This window comes from Eurosta solidaginis, chromosome 1, assembly GCF_040869045.1.
Source record: "Eurosta solidaginis isolate ZX-2024a chromosome 1, ASM4086904v1, whole genome shotgun sequence".
NCBI lineage: Eukaryota > Metazoa > Arthropoda > Insecta > Diptera > Tephritidae > Eurosta > Eurosta solidaginis.
The window spans coordinates 26,183,839-26,202,313 of record NC_090319.1 but is presented as its reverse complement, the minus strand read 5'-3'; the positions used below and the strand labels follow the sequence as shown (position 1 = coordinate 26,202,313).

General features: G+C 38.9%; 2 protein-coding genes across 11 annotated transcripts in view; one reads left to right on the top strand and one right to left on the bottom strand.

Moving 5' to 3' along the window:
- Positions 1–16,201, top strand: part of LOC137250494 (uncharacterized) — a 119,379-nt gene extending 103,178 nt beyond the window's left edge. For all 8 annotated transcript variants that reach the window (XM_067783454.1, XM_067783405.1, XM_067783424.1 and 5 more), the window contains one exon: positions 14,666–16,201. In XM_067783454.1, the coding sequence (XP_067639555.1) occupies positions 14,666–14,985 (320 nt within the window). In that variant the 3' untranslated portion in view covers positions 14,986–16,201. The remainder of the gene's footprint in view (positions 1–14,665) is intronic.
- Positions 7,212–18,475, bottom strand: part of LOC137250461 (uncharacterized) — a 77,378-nt gene continuing 66,114 nt past the window's right edge. For 2 of the 3 annotated variants that reach the window (XR_010952969.1, XR_010952970.1), the window contains exons 1-2: positions 8,085–18,460; positions 7,348–7,482 (exon numbers count right to left, since the gene is read on the bottom strand). Coding sequence is in view for 1 of the 3 variants with exons in the window: in XM_067783339.1 (XP_067639440.1) it covers positions 7,337–7,482 (146 nt within the window). In the remaining 2 variants the exon portion in view is untranslated. Of the gene's footprint in view, positions 7,483–8,084; positions 18,461–18,475 lie in introns of those variants that run through there. The other variant, XM_067783339.1, reaches the window with a different exon arrangement.

The window sequence follows — 18,475 nt, the reverse complement described above, 5'->3', positions numbered from 1 at the left end:
CATAACGCCTTTCTACAGCAGCCATCAATGCTTCATAATTGTTCCGCTCTCCTTCGGGAATCGTCTGTAGGATTTCGGCTGCTAGCCCCTTCAATGTCACGAACTGTGCAGCAACTTTATCTTCCGCATTCCAGTTGTTCACTGCTGCGATCTTCTCAAACTGTAGCTTGAAGACCTGGAAAGGAACAGAACCGTCAAAAGATGGAGTTTTTACCTTTGGATTACTTGTTGAAACTGCTGGGCGATTTAGTTGCAACTGCTCGATACGTCCTCTCAAAGCATCCACCTCGGCCTCGATTTTTTCCTCTAACTGTACAATTTTTGTGTCGTGGGTCTCCAGCTCCGATGTTGCCCTTATCTCCTGTGCCTCCAGCTGTGTGGATATGCGGGCCTCCTGTGCTTTCAACTGCTCAGCCAACTGAGATGTCATATATGTCTTTTGCTCTTCCAGTTGGGATGCCATATATGTTTTCTGTTCTTCCAGTTGAGATTCCAGCTTGGATGTAATGCGTCTCTCCTGTGATTTCAGTAGAGATGACATTTGTGACGACATTTCTGAAATGCGTGCCTCCTGTGCCCCCAGTTGGGATGATATTTGCGACGGCATTTTGTTATTGTCGATGTTTGTGCAGATATTGCAGCCAATATCATGTTCAAGTCTGTGCTGGTAACTGTCTGCGATGTTTCGTTTCTCTCTTCAATTTTTGTTGTCTCCTCGCCATCAAGATGAAAGACATACTCTTAATTCCCTCTAATTCCATTGCCTCTCGTAGTCGTGCCTGAAGCTCGAATTTATTGCCGGTTGTATTCAATCCACGGCTGTTCAACTTATTCTTCAGTTGCTGGATCTTCAATTCACTGAACTTTGCCATGTCCTTGTTGTCCTCTGGAATTTATTCAACAATTCCTCTCCTGACACTAATTGTTACGATTTTACTGCAATTCCCCTTATTTGCAATCTTCTGCCACGTTCGTATCGCTAAACTGTTGAATAAATAACTCCAATATTGAATAATGAAAAATGGCCTTTATTAAAGTGCTTCACAATAACAATTCACTGAACTTTGCCATGTCCTTGTTGTCCTCTGGAATTTATTCAACAATTCCTCTTCAGACACTAATTGTTACGATTTTACTGCAATTCCCCTTATTTGCAATCGTCTGCCCACGTTCGTATCGCTAAACTGTTGGATAAATAACTCCAATATTGAATAATGGAAAAATGGCCTTTATTAAAGTACTTCACAATAACAATTCACTGAACTTTGCCATGTCCTTGTTGTCCTCTGGAATTTATTCAACAATTCCTCTTCTGACACAAATTGTTACGATTTTACTGCAATTCCCCTTATTTGCAATCTTCTGCCCACGTTCGTATCGCTAAACTGTTGAATAAATAACTCCAATATTGAATAATGGAAAAATGGCCTTTTCTTAAAGTACTTCACAATAACACTTATACCTTGCAACGAATAGCTTACTTAATAACCAAACTGATTGCTAGCTCAAATAAAACTGATCTATTGCCCGAGTGATTTCCTCGTTGCATCTTCTAGGCGCTTCCAGAATTTACTTAGTTACTTCTCATATACCCCATGCGCTTGGATGTGTGAGCGACACTTCCACAATCGCAATTGCATACCTTTTGGAGCGTTTCAGATAAGATATCTGCATATGCTTGTGCGTTGCTCTCAGCTGCGTGTACCTACATATGTGTAGACATAATGATTGATTCGTTTATGTAGATACAAGTGACTGTCTGCTTTATTGTTGTTGTGACTTTATTTACTTAGCATAATACTAGGGATGTGAGTATCACTTAGTGTCACTCATATTCATCACAATACAAATTTTTGGCGTACCTATATGAAGTAGTGTTCTGCAAAAATGAAAATTTTCATATTTTCGACGATATCTCGGAAAACAGATCTGCCACAGGAAAATGTCATATTCGGAATCAGGAGAAAATTTTACTTTAGGAAAGGCCTATTTTATTTTTGGAGATTTTTTTTGTCGAGTAGTGTAATCATTACTTTTGATTATTTTTGATTTTAGATTTTTTTTCTGATTTTTGATTTTTTTTGATTATTTCTGATTTTTTTTGATTATTTTCAATAATCGGAAAAAATCATGATTTTTTTGATTATTTTTTTAATCAATTGAAAAGTAATCATTAAAAATAGAAAATAATGGCAAATAATCATTAAATGGCGTTTCAAGCAAATAATCAATGGAACGGCTAATCATTACCATTAGTAATCATTATTTAATAGGTCTGGTTCCAAATGTGAGCCAAATCGGACCACAAATACGATTTTTGTGAATATATCGATCCTTGCGGCGCCTAACGGCGATTTTTTTCCTATTATTGCATTGTCATTGGGTTCTGAACTATACTCCAAGTTTCAAACCTGTAGCTTATCGGGAAGTTACTTAAATTTCAATTACGAAATGCCAGTCAAATCAACCTAAATAAAACCGTTAAAAAATAACCTTGACTTTCGGAATTAGAAGTGATTTTACATAGGAATTTCGTAATGCCGTCTCTGATGCATTTTGGCTGTAAACCAGTGTAATTAGCTTCACTTTATTCACGGAATTACAACGTCAGGGTCATATCGAGACCCTTCCGGGATCATTTCTGGATGGTTTTCGGGATCCGTCTGGGATCCCGTCGGGGTAATTTTGTTACATTTTCGGGACTATTCCGGGATCATTTCGGACCTATTTCGGGATCATTTGGGGACCCTTCCAGTATCATTTCTGGGTCATTTCGGGACTTTTCGGGATCATTTGGGGTATTTTCCGGCATCATTTCTGTATGGTTTTCGGGATCCCGTTGGCGTAATTTCAGGACCTTTTCGCGAGTAATACGGGATAATTTGGGGACCCTTTCGGCATCATTTCTGGATGGTTTTCGGGATCAGTCCGGGATCCCGTCGGGGTAATTTCGGGGCAATTTCGGGATCATTCGGGGACCATTCCGGCCACATTGCTGGATAGTTCTCGGGATTCGTCCGGGATCCCGTCGGTGTCATTTCGGGACTTTTTCGGGATTATTCGGGGACCCTTCCGGCATCATTGCCGGATGGTTCTCGGGATTCGTCCGGGATCACTTCGGGGTCATTTCAGGACTTTTTCGGGATCATTTGGGGTACCTTCCGGAATCATTTTTATTGGTTTTCGGGATCCGTCCGGGATCCCGTCGGGGTCATTTCGGGACTTTCTCGCGACTAATACGGGATCATTTGGGGTTCTTTCCGGCATCATTTCTGGATGGTTTTCGGGATCCCGTCGGGACTATTAGGGGATCATTTGAGGACCTTTCCGGCATCATTTCTGAATGGTTTTCGGTATTCGTCCGGGCTCCCGTCGGTGTCATTTCGGGATTTTCGGGATCATTCGGGGGCCCTTCCGGCATCATTGCTGGATGGTTCTCGGGATTCGTCCGGGAACACGTCGGGGTCATTTCAGGACTTTTTCGGGATCATTTGAGGACCTTTAAGGAATCATTTCTGGATTGTTTTCGGGATCCCGTCGGGGTCATTTCGAGAATTTCGCAGACCCTACTCCTTCCACTACTTTGGAACCATCCGTGTACCCATGTATCGCCTCGTGCGCCATTTGAGCCCCCTTGCGCCAACCGTCCACCTCTATGGTGGCCTTAATATCTCCCTCGAAGCGCAGATAGGGAATCAGGTAGTATGTTCGCTTTGAGATTAATGACGCTATACTACTATGGCCGTATGGTCGGCGCTCAAGCTGCCCCGAGGCACCGAGCCTGGATGCAGTTGTTGACGCTATGTTCCTTGCTATCAGGTCTAAAGGTGGAATATGCAGAATGGCACAATCAAGTTATATGTTTAAAAATTTGTTTCTGTCTAATGCATTTTATTTTTATAATTAAGTAAAAAAAAAAACTAAATGAGCTGATAACCTGATAGGAAGGGTCTGCAAAAGCTCCCGGAATAGTCCCAAAAAAACAAAAATGTCAACGGCACGATTATCCAGAAACCACACAGAAATGATCCCTGAAGGGTACCAAAATGATCCCGAAATAGTCCCGAAAAAGTTCCGAAATGACCCTCACGGGCTCCCGGACGGATCTCGAGCACCATCCAGAAAATATCCAGGAACGGTCACTAAATTATTCCGACATATGAGTTCCGAAATGACCCCGAGGGGATCCACGACAGATCGCGAAAACTATGCAGAAATGATCCCGGAAGGTTTCGAAAATCATCCCGAAATAGTCCAGAAAGGTCCCCGACGGGATCCCGCACGGATCTAGAAATTATCCCGGAAGGGTCCCCATTTGATCCCGAAATAATACAGAAAAAGTGAAGAAATGACCCCTAAAGGGTCCCCAAGTGATCCCGAAATAGTCCCGAAAGAGTCCCGAAATTACCCTGACGGATCCCGAAAACCACCGAGAAATGATCCCGAAATAGTCCCGAAGAGGTCGCGAAATGACACTGACGGGATCTCGAACGGATCCCTAAATGACCCTGCATTGATCCCGCACAGATGCGGAAATCCGAATGATCTTGGAAGGGTCCCAAAATAGTTTCGGAAAGTGCAGAAATTACACTGACGGGATCCCGGACGAATCGTGAAAACTATCCTTAAATTATCCCGAAATGGCACTGACGGGATTCCGTACGAATACCGAAAACCATCCGGAAATGATGCCGAATGACTCCTGTGCTGTTTCGGAAATAAACAGATCCTACAGGCTACCGGATTACTGTAGCGTTTTCCAAGCGGAAATATTAGCCGTAACCAACGCAGTAGAAACCCAGGAAGAGAATAGCTTAAGCTGCATCTGTATGTGTTAAGTTTTATATTGACAGTGGAGCAGCAATTAAGACAATAATCTCACATAGCACAGCATCTAAATGCATGTTAGAGTGTAAGCAGTCTCTGGAGAGAATTGGGACAGGGAGAAGCATACATCTATATTGGGTCCCAGGGCATAAGGGAATAGATGGGAATGAAAAAGCGGATGAACGGGCTAAAGAGGGCGCATCCCTTGAAGCTCCCAATTAGACTGGGCGAGATTAAGCGAAGGTGAGAGCTACACATGATCGATCAAGCGGGAAAGGCGTAGTATCAAGGGCGGGGCTGTAAAGTGTCGAAGATTATTTGTATGTCTTACAACCTTAGACTAACAAAGTTGCTTCTATCATTAAAAAGAGAGGACTGTAGACTCATGACGGGTATTCTCACTGGACTCTGCCCTCTGGCGTCACATGCTTTTAAATTAGGCTTGGTCAGTGATAGCATATGTAGGAAGTGCGGGTAGGAGGAAGAAACGATCGAGCACGTTCTGTGCTCGTGCCCTGCACTTGCCAGGCTAAGACTCCAGCTATTAGGAGTGATACAGCAGTCAGATCTAGAAGCAGCAAGTGGGTTAAGTCCTAGGAAGCTTCTAGTATACGCCAAGAGGAGGGAGTTATTTTATAACATACGTCCTGGTTTTTGATAGGGTTTGTCAGTTGTTCGTTAAAACAAACTTCTGGTAAAACTACGGACTCATTGAATCTTTTTTTTATTTCCTCATGGACCGGCCAGTTCAACCTAACCTAACCTCATCCGAAAGATTTCCGTATCTTCAACCGTCAATCCAATAATAATTGAAGCATTCGTGTCTCTTTGCTTCCATAAGGCATCTCGAGATTCACGAACAGGACCTTCAATGAAATCCCAATCCTGTTCCATCTTCATAATAAGCTGCATTCTATATTTTTACAGCTCGTGTTTATCGCGATACAATTTCGTAATCGCCAACCTTAGATCAGCCATATCGTAAGGTTGGGTTAGATTGAACTGGCCGGTCCATGAGGACCTCACATAGACTGATTGAGTCCGTAGTGTTACCGGAAGTTTGTTTTAACGACTAAACTGAAAAACCCTATCAAAAACCAGGACCTATGTTATAAAATAACTCCGTCCTCTTGGCAAATACTAGAAGCTTCCTAGGATTTAAGGCACTTGCTGCTTCTAGATCTGACAGCTGTGTCACTCCTAACAGCTGGAGTCTTAGCCTGGCAAGTGCAGGGCACGAGCACAGAACGTGCTCGATGGTTTCCTCCTCCAACCCGCACTTCCTAAATCTGCTATCACTGACAAGCCTAATTTAAAGGCATGTGACGCCAAAAGGTAGTGTCCAGTCAGAATACCTGTCATGAGTCTACAGTCCTCTCTTCTTAATGATAGAAGCAACTTTGTTAGTCTAAGGTTATAAGACCTACAGCCCCGCGCTTGAACCCACGCCTTTCCCGCTTGGTCGATCATGTGCATCTCTGGCTTTCGCTTAATCTCGCCCAGTGGAGCAAGCTTCAAGGGATGGGACATTTTTAGCTAGCTCTTCTGCTTTTTCATTCCCATCTATTCCCATATGCCCTGGGACCCAATTTAGATGTATGCTTCTCTCTGTCCCCATTCACGCTGTAAAAACACAATTAGAAAGAGAGGGCGATAGACCCCACGTACACCCCAGCATTCTTTTACATGCATAGAGTGGCGTTGAAGTCTTATTGACCCTCTCCTCCACGTTGAGCTTACATGGTAGCTTATTGTCTAGGATGATTCCTAGATATTTTGTGCAAGGTTTCTCCTGTAAGGTCACCCCTACCAAAATAGGCCTGGTCAAATTTGGGACTTTCTACCTCTTTGTAAACAAGACCATATCCGTCTTCTCCGCATTGACTTTCAACCCGACATTAGATGCCCAGGTATGAATATCCCGAAGCGCCCGATCCATCAAAGAACTAATCGTTGGAAGGCACTTTCCACTTATGACAATTGCAACGTCATCTGCGTAAGCCGTTAGTACTACGGGCCACTCATCGAATCGCCTGAGAAGTTGGTTGATGACCAGCGTCCACAGCAGAGGTGATAGCACCCCTCTCTGCGGCGTGACCTTGTCCACTGATTTCGTGGCCTCGTACAATCCCCATTGTGATGTAATCTTTCTGCAATTTAACATGCAGCCGTTCCACCTAACTAAGGCAGCATGTACTTTAATGTAATTAAGACCATCAATAATAGCCAATTTTGCAACATTATTGAAAGCCCCGGCAATGTACAAGAAGACTCCTAGAGCACACTCTTTATATTCCAAGGATTTCTCTATGCTTATTACCACCCTATGCAATGCGGTGTCTAGCCATATCGTACAGTGTCAATAGAATTACCAAACAAACAAATTACAAATGTAAAATATTTCATAATTCTCTATTTTGTAATCAGTTTCAAAAATTTTCAGTTTTATAATAAAGTTTCTGACAATTACAAATGAAAACTAGATTATAATATACACAGCTTCTGCAGCTCATGGGAATTCATAATCTTCGCAATACACGTGACGGATATGGTAGAGTTCCTCTACGTCAATCCCTTTCTCCCTTAAATCATCCATGTACATTTGTTCAAGCCAACGCCATCGAGTGCAAGATCGTGAATAAACCCAAACGAGTTCTAAATTTTGGAAGAGAAAATAATGTTATAAATATGTTTATATGTGATTTTTGAATGGCATGTAAAAGTGTGACTACGTTCGTCCATTTGTGCAGCATTCTTAAAATTTTATTAAAGGTAGAAATGGATTGTTGAACTCTAATCCATTATGTAAACTTTTGGTTCAAAGACTATGTTGAAGATAAGTGTGGGAATGATTTACCCACATCCCTTTTGGAATTTGGTTTGTTAACGAAATTATTACGATGTCCAGTGTCATTGTTTTTTCTGCATTCCAATATTTTGTAGAAAAAATAGCTAAAACATATTGCAAATACATAATACACGAAGCCCAACAATACAGATGTCTTTTGCTTAATATTAATTTGAGAGTTGGTGAAAATCTCATATTAAAAACTTGCCTACCAATTGTTGATTGAGTTTCTTTTTAGAGCTAACGTGTCAGGTTTGAGAACAAGGCTAACGTTAATTGACATGATGAATGAAAAAAGCAGAGAATCAAATTGGGTACCAAATTTTTCTACAACTTTTGAGAATTTTTGTTCTGTTCCTTTCTCGGAAAAATTGCCAATTTAAAGTTATTGTAATAGTATTGGCTCTACCTTTCTCTTCTCTGCTATGCTACCGAAGGCTTCCACAAAATAAATTAAAAGCGCTATTCTGTGCACTTGGACAAATTCACCATCTTGCTTATTTGTCAATGTATTTGCAGTCATTTGTGCAACTAGACAAATAAAAAACTGTCACTATCAAATTGCCGTCGCAATCAAATCAATGTTGCCGCGTGGGTGGTTTAACATATACTCATTCATTTTATTCAAATTAGAAGCTTACCAGCAAACATTTGTTTCTTTGCATATGATCATAAGGATATGTATGTACATAGGTTAAATATAAAGACAGTAATGAGCGCATCTATATGTGTATTTGTGATTGATGAGCATAAAGCGAATTCAATAAATCAATACATATAATTCAAATGAGAAAATGAGTGTTTAAATTTGCATGAGAATATGAGAATGAATGTATAAGTAATTGTAACTATGCAGAGATGCATTCATATAAAATATAAAAGTATAAAATTTAATACATAAGGTATGTATAGAGTGCAGATATACGTTTATACAAATTTGGTTACTTCAAGAAACTTGTTAATACAATTATTTCACTTGTGATTATGAATTCATTTGATACAAGTTAGTAATTACATGCGAGCTATAAATATGAAATACAACAGCGAAACGAAATATGGACATATGCAGTGTACGATAATAGTAGTAATATTATATATGAAATATGAGAAATACATATGGTTGATGTTCTCCAACATTCCGGCCCCGTTGGATGATCTGCGGTCTTCAATATACGCTTGTTGGGAGCATCGCTAGTTTGTGAATTGCGCGGCGTAACACACCGGTGCCGTTTTTACGTCTGCCACACGCACTTTACCCTCGGCGCCGGTTTTTATACCTATTACTCTTCCCACCATCCATTTTTGGGGTGGCAAATTGTCTTCGTGCAGCAGTACGAGGGTGCCAATTTCCAAATTGGGCTGCGGCTTTTCCCATCGAGTTCGCGCCTGCAGGCTCAGTATGTAGTCCCGTTGGAAGGCGGACCAGAACTGTGCCTTCAGGGACGAGAGCCGCTGCCAGCGATCTAAGAAGCGCAGTTTCTCGGTTGATTTGTGGGTTTCGGGCAAGAGTTATTGCTTCGCCATCGTTCGGATCGTCGGATGCGCCTGCGATTGGACGCGAATTGAGGATTGCCTCTACCTCTATTAACACGGTGCCTAGCTCTTCGAAGGTTAGTGCTGTGTCGCCGATTACGCGCACTAATAGGTGCTTGGCGCTCTTCACGGATGCCTCCCATAGTCCGCCGAAATGGGGTGTGCGTGGGGGTATAAAAACGAACTCCATGCCTTACTCTGCTGCGAATAGGTATATTGCTATGCGTTTGGCGTCGTCTTCGATTAGTTTGGTGAGTTCTTTGAGGCATGCGTTGGCGCCGACGAAATTCGTTGCGTTGTCGCAATACAACTTCTCCGGTATTCCGCTACGTCCGACGAACGTTTTAAGTACAGATAAAAATGCATTAGTTGAAAGATCAGAAATGGGTTCTATATGTAGAGCTTTTGAACTGAAACAAACAAAAATAGCAACATAAGATTTATAAGGTGGTCGGCCTCTTAACTTGTGTGTGGTATAAAAGGGCCCGCAAAAATCAACTCCGCAAATAAGAAACGGTCTAACGGAGCGCAACCTATCTCGTGGCAATTCACCCATTATTTGGCTCATCAGTTTAGGCCTGTATTTAAAACAGCGAACGCATTCATGAACTACCTTCCTAGCCACATCCCTGGCATTTATGACCCACAACTTTTGTCGCATCAAACCGATTAAAATCTTTGGACCTGCATGACAATTCTCTTTATGCAAATGTTCAATATATTTGTGCACAAAGGTTGATGATTTTGACAACAACAATGGGAATTTTACATCGTTTGGACACTCTGAATGTTTGAGGCGGCCTCCAACGCGAATCAGAGACAAACTTCGATTTTCTTCGCTATGCTCCTCTATGAAAGGGTTCAGCTTTTGGATGTTTGCTTTTGGATATTCGCCCTTCTTCAACTGATCCGTTACTTCTGCAAATTCGAATTTTTGAACTGTTTCTACAATTTTTAAAAATGCCCAATTATATTCAGTTGCAGTTATATTTGTATTTTTTGTATTTGTTAACGGCCTTATGAATCTATAAAGATATGCCACGATTCGGACAATTTTGTTAAAGGATGATATTGAGTTAATAATATTTAATATTATATTTTCCTTTAACCCTAGATTCAGTGTGGTTTTACCCTGTTTATTTTCTAACTGTGCGTTGCTCTCTGCTAGTTCAAATTTTGGGTTTTTTGGCCAATTCGTCGAATCTGTTAATAGAAAATTTGGCCCTTCACGCCACAGAGGTTGTATAAGTTGATCAATGTCACATCCGCGTGAGGCGAGGTCAGCCAGATTTTGTTTACTTTGCACATGTTTCCATACAACATTGGTTGTTTTTTCTTGGATCTCAGCTACTCTGTTCGCTACGAATGTTGATAGAGTTGATGAGTGCTTTTTCAACCAATATAGCACTATTTCTGAGTCCGACCAAAAATATACGCTTTGAACTAATAAAGATTTGAACAGTGGCTCAATTACTTTATAGAGTCTTGTGAGCAGTAACGCGGCGCAAAGTTCAAGCCGCGGAAGGCTTTTGGTTTTTAAAGGCGCTACTTTAGACTTGGCTGTTAAAAGCCGTGATGTTAAAACGTTATTATGTGAGCTTCGAATATATATGCAGCAACCATATGCGCGTTGCGGAGCATCACAAAACCCATGAACTTGTATTCCATTATTTGGCGATATATTAATAAACCGAGATACTTCCATCTTGTCTACTTGGGCCAAATCTTCTGATAGCTTTTGCCATATTGTCTCAATACTTTGGGGAATTGATTCATCCCAAGCCAACTTTAATAGCCATAATTCTTGCAATAGTATTTTAACTTTGATAATAATTGGACAGAGCAAACCTAATGGGCCAAATATTCGTGACGACACTGACAGTATATTTCTTTTTGTGGCCTTTATTTTAAGTGAATGTCGGTCGATTTTAAATTTTATTGTATCTTTTTTCGGAGACCAAGTAACTCCGAGGGCCTTGATTGTGCCGCTGTGCTAAATAATTTTGGATGATTGGAGTGCCACTTTGCAAGGCTGAAACCCCCACCCTTAAAATCGTAACGACTTCTTTTTCAATTTGTGGCAAATCATCTATGTTGTCAGCGCCCGATAAATTGTCATCGACGTAAAATTCTTCGCGTATTACCTTCCATCCTAGCGGATATTGTTGAGCGTACATTTCGCTTAAGTCTTTCAAACATCGAATTGCTAGGTATGGCGCTGGCGCTGTACCATATGTGACGGTGTTTAGGCAAAATATGTGGATTGAATCTAATGGGCTTTCTCTATATAAAATGAGTTGGAACCTTTTGTCATCGTCATTTATGGCTACTTGCCGGTACATTTTCGTAATATCAGCGGTAATTGCATATTTGCGACAGCGAAAGCGTATCAATGCGCCGAATAATTCTGGTTGAATGGTAGGGCCAACCATTAACGTATCATTTAATGAAACTTTTGTGAAGCTTTTGCATGACGCATCGAAAACTACTTGTAGTTTGGTAGTTGCGGCGTCTGGTCTTAAAACGCATTAATGCGGAATAAAATAATGTGGTGAATTTATATCAATATCCTCGATTTGAGTCAAATGAGCTAAGTTAATATATTCATTCATAAATTCTTTATACATGTTATAAACTTCAGGCAACCTCCTCTATTTCCCAAAATTTTTTAAGCGCCTCATCTATGGTGTTATCTTTTTCATCAAGGTCTTGTACAGTGGCAACTGTTAGATCGCAACCCGCTCTTATCATTTTTGGGCTAGCTTTACATTTTCCTGAAACAATCCATCCCAATTGGGTCTTTTGTAAAGTCAGTAACTCATCGTTCAGCTTTATTTGACCCACTGATAAGAGGCTAAAGAAAATTTCAGCTCCAATTAAAATATCAACCTTTTGTCGTTTAAAGAAGAATGGGTCGGCTAATTTTATATTTGAAGGTATGTTCCAATCTGTCGTGGTAATATTGCCTTGTGGTTGATATCCTGAAATTGACTTGATAACCCAAAGATCAACAGTAGCTTTGTATTCATTTACACGAGATTTAATAAAGGTTGACACCCTGCCCTTGATATTTGCCTCGATTTGCCCAACACCAGCTATTTGCAACTGTTTGCGATCTTTTTTCAGTTTTAGTCTTTTGGCCGTTTCTTCGCTGATTAAATTAATTTGCGACCCTGAGTCTAATAACGCTCTAGCTACCATGTATTCACCGTTTTGGCTTCTAATTTGGATCACTGCAGTTGCTAATAATACTACGTCATCTGAGACCGAAGCATGACTGACTGCACCATTGGTCGGATAGGTTACAGAAGCAGTGTTTGATGCAACCTGAGACGTAACGGGTGCATCATTACTTGCTGCAGAAATGGACGCCACTTGGTATTTGTGTAGCAGTGAGTTATGTGGGCGTTGGCAAACCCGACATCGTCCAGCACGACAACTAGACACGCTGTGGCCTGCTTTTAAACAATTAATGCAAAGCGCATTTTTCTTTGCAAAATTAAATCGATCGGTAACCGTTAAATTAGCAAATGATCCACAATTAGTGATAAAATGACCTTTTAATTTGCAATATGCGCATTTGTTAACTTTAGATTCGGTAAATGTAGATCTTTCAGATCGCTTTTCCGATGGCTTATTTTCTTTGAGCGATGAGGGCTTATAATTTTTATGGTCATTTACTTCTAGAGACTGACAGCGCCTTATAATAACTTTAGCGCAATCATTCCATGTTGGCAGTTTAGAGTAATCGAGTTGATCATTCCATTTTGCCCTTGTTGCACCATCAACTTTAGACATGGCTAAATGAATAAGTAGCGCATTTGTTATGTCCTTATCGTTACCCAACGAATGCAATGAATCATATGTGGCAGATATAGTATCAACGGCATTGCGGAGGAGGGACGCGTTTGGCTGAGAAATTTTAGGTATGCTAAACATTTGCTCTACACTGTCAAAAAAAATTAGACACTTTTTGTCATATCTTTCCGCTAAACGTTCTAACGCTTTCGGGTAATTTTCGCTGAAACGCTTTTACTGTATGTAGAGCTTCACCAGATAAACTGCTCAATAAAAGGTTAAACTTTTCAATATTCGAGAGGGACGTTTCATCATGAACCAAAGTTGTAAAAGTTCCAATAAAATTTTTATAGTCCGCATATTTGCCGCTGAAATTTGGCAATTTTAAATTTGGCAAGCGATTTATAGGTGCAATTGTAGCACTAAACGTAGTTTCCAGTGCTGTGTTATCATGTAATCTGTTTCTACCCAACAACGAAAGCAACTTGGATTTTGTCGAAACACATAATTGCTCAATTTCACCTCGTTTCTCATCTTCAGAGTCAATTTTTTCTATCTCCGTTTGATATGCCACAACTTGCTTCATATACGAGTTTAGAATGTCTAACCTACATTCAAGGTCTATTGGGTTCGAAGCAGCTGAAGAATCATCAAGAAGATTCTTGATGCGAGTTATATTTTTGCGAGAAGAAGCACGCTGTTGTTTCAGAGTAGCAAGAGAATTGGCTACTGAATCACCGGCGTTATCGCTTGAAAGAGGCATTTTGAGCAAAGTGACTTTAATGTAATAAACGAAATGTACAAATAAGCAACAATTGAACAGGGATTCAATATACCCTTGTTCCACACCCAGCCCGAACTGTATTAAATTTACTTTCCGGTTTGATTTGGTTTCGATTTATTCTCAAATGTGTGAAAAGGTTTGCAATAAACCTTTGGCTCGAAAATATCAACAAATTTTCGATTTAATTTAGTAGCAACTCTGCTCAAGAATTTCGGATGTAAAAATTAGGTTCCAATAACTCAATTTTAAACCATCAAATTATTAATTGAATGCTAATATTAGCGCATTGTCAACTTATCGAAGTTTAAAATCAATTTTGTTAAATATATGACCACCCTAATGCCACATTAGTATACCAACTTAATATTGGGTTTTACTGCTAGCATAATTGCATTCACAGTACCATATTAGTCTCATATATTTATTAAAATCGTATGATCCTGCTAACTCGTCTTTATTGAAAAACATATATTTATGTATATGTATATGTACATATACTACTTTAAGGCATACCTTTGAAATTATATGTGCAAATTTTGAACACCGCAATATCATGCGTTCTTTACATAGTCAGCCCTTATACATTTACCGCTCATTATATATATATATTCCCCCTCTCTTTTGTATACCTGTTGCTAACTCTTTGGTGGCGTTTTATAAAAGTTACCGGGACCTATATACAAAACTGCCGCTATTTTTAATGGCTCGGCCTTTTGGGTTTTTAGAAGAATCCACTAATTTTCCCTTTTTATGCACCGTCTTTATTATGACCTTTTTCTAATGAATCCTTTACTCACATTTTTTTTTTTTTAACTTTGAAATTTTGTTTTTATTCTTTATTTTTTTTTTTTTTTGTTTTATATATATATTTTAAGTTTCAAATTTACATACCTCATCCAAACCTATGCACATTTCTTACGTGTTCACCAACCAACTGCAACAACAGATGCACCACAATTTGGCCACAAGCCACCACACCAGCCAATTCGGATCACCAATCCCAGCAATCAGCAACAGCCGTATCAACCAGCGAGAACCCAACTCAATTGTCTTCAGCAGCAGGAGTCGACCAGGCAATCAACAACAACTCCACATGTACCACCAAATCTGCATCTATTTTTCACCGCAACCAGCAACAGTATCACTATTATATGTTTTATTTATTTATTTGTTACACCAACGCAGCAGTAATTAGAAATTTAATAATTTTGTTTTTGTTTTTATTAAAGCACGGCACTTTCACTTTGTATTTTCTTTATAAAAGCTAGGACTTCACTGTACAGTCCTGTCACGGTCGCCAAAATGTATTTGCACTCGTTTGTGCAACTAGACAAAAAAAAAAAAAAACTGTCACTATCAAATTGCCGTCGCAATCAAATCAATGTTGCCGCGTGGGTGGTTTAACATATACTCATTCATTTGATTCAAATTAGAAGCTTACCAGCAAAAATTTGTTTCTTTGCATATGTTCATATGAATATGTATGTATATAGATTAAATATAAAGACAGTAATGAGCGCATCTATATGTGTATTTGTGATTGATGAGAATAAAGCGAATTCAATAAATCAATACCTATAATTCAAATGAGAAAATGAGTGTTTAAATTTGCATGAGAATGAATGTATAAGTAATTGTAACTATGCAGAGATGCATTCATATAAAATATAAAAGTATAAAATTTAATACTTAAGGTATGTATAGAGCGCAGATATACGTTTATACAAATTTGGTTACTTCAAGAAACTTGTTAATACAATTCTTTCACTTGTGATTATGAATTCATTTGATACAAGTTAGTAATTACATGCGAGCTATAAAGCTGAAATACAACAGCGAAATGAAATATGGACATATGCAGTGTACTATAATAGTAGTAATATTATATATGAAATATGAGAAATACATATGGTTGATGTTCTCCAACAGTCAAGTTTGACAATTTATGAAGTACATAATTGCTATTCTATGTAAAAAATAAAAAGCTTTTTCGCTGACAAATTGTCAATAAGTCAAACGCTCTTGATAATTTAATTTATACGGATAAATTTAAACTAGAATTCTGTTATTGTGCGATCGAGAGAAAATGGAAGAAGATTTATTACTTTTGGTATTATTGTGCGAAGATCCTCCTTGATTGGATTTTGGGGGTAATTTCTGGGTGGTTTTTGAAACTCCCTCGGGGTCCTCCCTGGGTCATTTGGGGGTCGTTCCGGGATCTTTTCGGAGACTCTCTCGGGGTAATTCGGGGTCTTCCGGGATGGTTTTGGGGAGTCCCCAATGTCCACCAAATTAACTCGAGGGAGTCCCTATAACCATTCCGGAAGGTCCTTCAAATTACCCCAAGGGACCCCGATGGAATCCCCAAAATCATCTCAGATTGTCCCCCAAATGACCCCGAGGAAGTCCCCAAAAAATCCCGGAACGACCCCTAAAAGACCCCGAAGGAGTCCACAAAACCATCCCGGAATGTCACCCCAAGGGAGTCTTCATAACCATCCCGGAAGTTACCCCAAATTACCCTGAAGAAGTCCCCAAAACCATCCCAGAATGTGCCCCAAATGACCCCGAGAGAGTCCCCAAAAAGATCCCGGAACGACCCGCAAATGAACCCGACGGGAGTCCCCATAAACATCCCGGAACGACCCCTAAATGACCCCGAGGTAGTCCCCAAAATGATCCAGGAATAACCCCCAAATGACCAGAGGGAGTCCCCAAAGTCATGCCGAAATGACCCCCAAAAATCCAGCGGATTATTTTTTCCTATTCCCATTTCGGGGTTAGCAGCACAAAATGAGACATATCGCTCCAATTGCTCATGCGTTGCACGTTCCACTTTTGATTTCCTTGAAAAAACTATGATTTTAAAATATTTGTTACAAAAAAAAATGAACAATATTTACTTATGTTTTTTTCTTACGTTTTTTCCATTTCACGATTCTTGCACTAAACAGCTGATTTTTGTTTACTTTATTTAGTTCACCACAATATGATGAAAAGCACAAGTACTTTGATAAATTATTAAAAATGTATTTGATAAAAATAAGTAGCCAAAAAGGAGTAAAAAAATTTAAGAACTTATAAAACTTGTTAATAAAAAGAAAAATAGAAAAGGTTTTGATAAAAACTTGATTTAATTAAAACGAGTACAGATATTTGATAAAAAAAATTCGAAAAATAACTTTTTTATTTAGAAGTAGTAAAATAAATAAACAAAGAATTTTTTTTGGAAATAAAATAGTAAACACAAGTAAGGAAGTCTAAGTTCGGGTGAAACCAAACATTACATACCCAGCTGTACACTTGAAATGCTGTTGTTGTTTGTTTTGTGTTCTTAATATTGTTACAAGGCTGCAAAATAATATATATGTACATATGGTTCTATTCTGAACTAATTCTTCTTCGAGTTATGGCTCCCGAAACTTGGGAAATGAAATGCTATTCATATAAAGCTATTTTTTGCAACGATATGGCTTATTTTATTCGTTCACGACCCTTTTAAAAATCTTTTATATAAAAGTGGGCGTGGTCCTTTACCGATTTCGTTAATTCTTCTTCAAAGCATTCCTTATAGTAAAGGCAACCTCTCTGCCGAATTTTGTTACGATAGGTTTAATGATTTTTGATTTATGATTAATAATATTTGTAAAACTGATTTTATCACAAGTGGGCGGTACCGCGCACATTTTAAAAAAGTTTTTAAAATTTTTATCAAGAGTCTCAATATCAGTCCACTCGTCAAGTTCCAACATTCTAGGTATATTATTTACGAAATAATCAGGATTTTTGTGTTTTCCAAAATGTTATATATATAAAAAGTGGGCGTGTTTATCATCGGATGTCGCACATTTTCAATACCAATCTATTCGATATGCTCGTGTATCAAATTTGGTGAAGATATTTCAATATTTACTCAAGCTATCGTGTTAACGCATCGACGGGCGGACGGACGGACACATTTTTTCGACACTGATGATTTTGGTACGGGTATACGGAAGTCTATATCTATCTCGGTTCCTTTATACCTGCAAAACCAGCCGTTATCCAATCAAAGTTATAATACTCTGCGTACAAGTACAGCTGAGTATAAAAACTAAGTAATTTTTTGAAATGAGTATAAAAAATAAAAACAAGTAATTAGTAACAAGAACAAAAAAATTCATAAAATTTGTGAAAATGTAACAAAGTAGAAAGAAGCCTTAATTTCATTAAAATTAGTAAAGAATATTGGTAAAAAATATTTATTTAAAAGAAGAAAGAAATATGTAAATTTAGAAAAAAAACTTATAAAAATAAAAATAATTAGTAAAAACCGGCGGGCTCAATCATCCTATTTGACGTCCTCACGGATCGGCCAGATCAACTATACATTGCAATACATTTTAAAATACATGTCCTGTATGTGAGAGAGTCGTATTGTATTAGCTTGTGCTCCTATATCTTCTTTACTGCTTTTATGGCATAGGGAATGAGAATAAGTTGGCGGAAATAATTTTTAGTAAAATAAGAATTGTACAACTGATTTTCCACCAATAAGAAAACCGCTTCTATTTATATTTATATCGCTCAAATGATCTTGCAGACCATTCGCTTTCGGTGACGAACATGCTTAATAGGGACCTGGTCTGGCGGCGTTCGGACACAGACAAAAATTGAAATGCTTAGTCAAATCAAAACTTACTAAC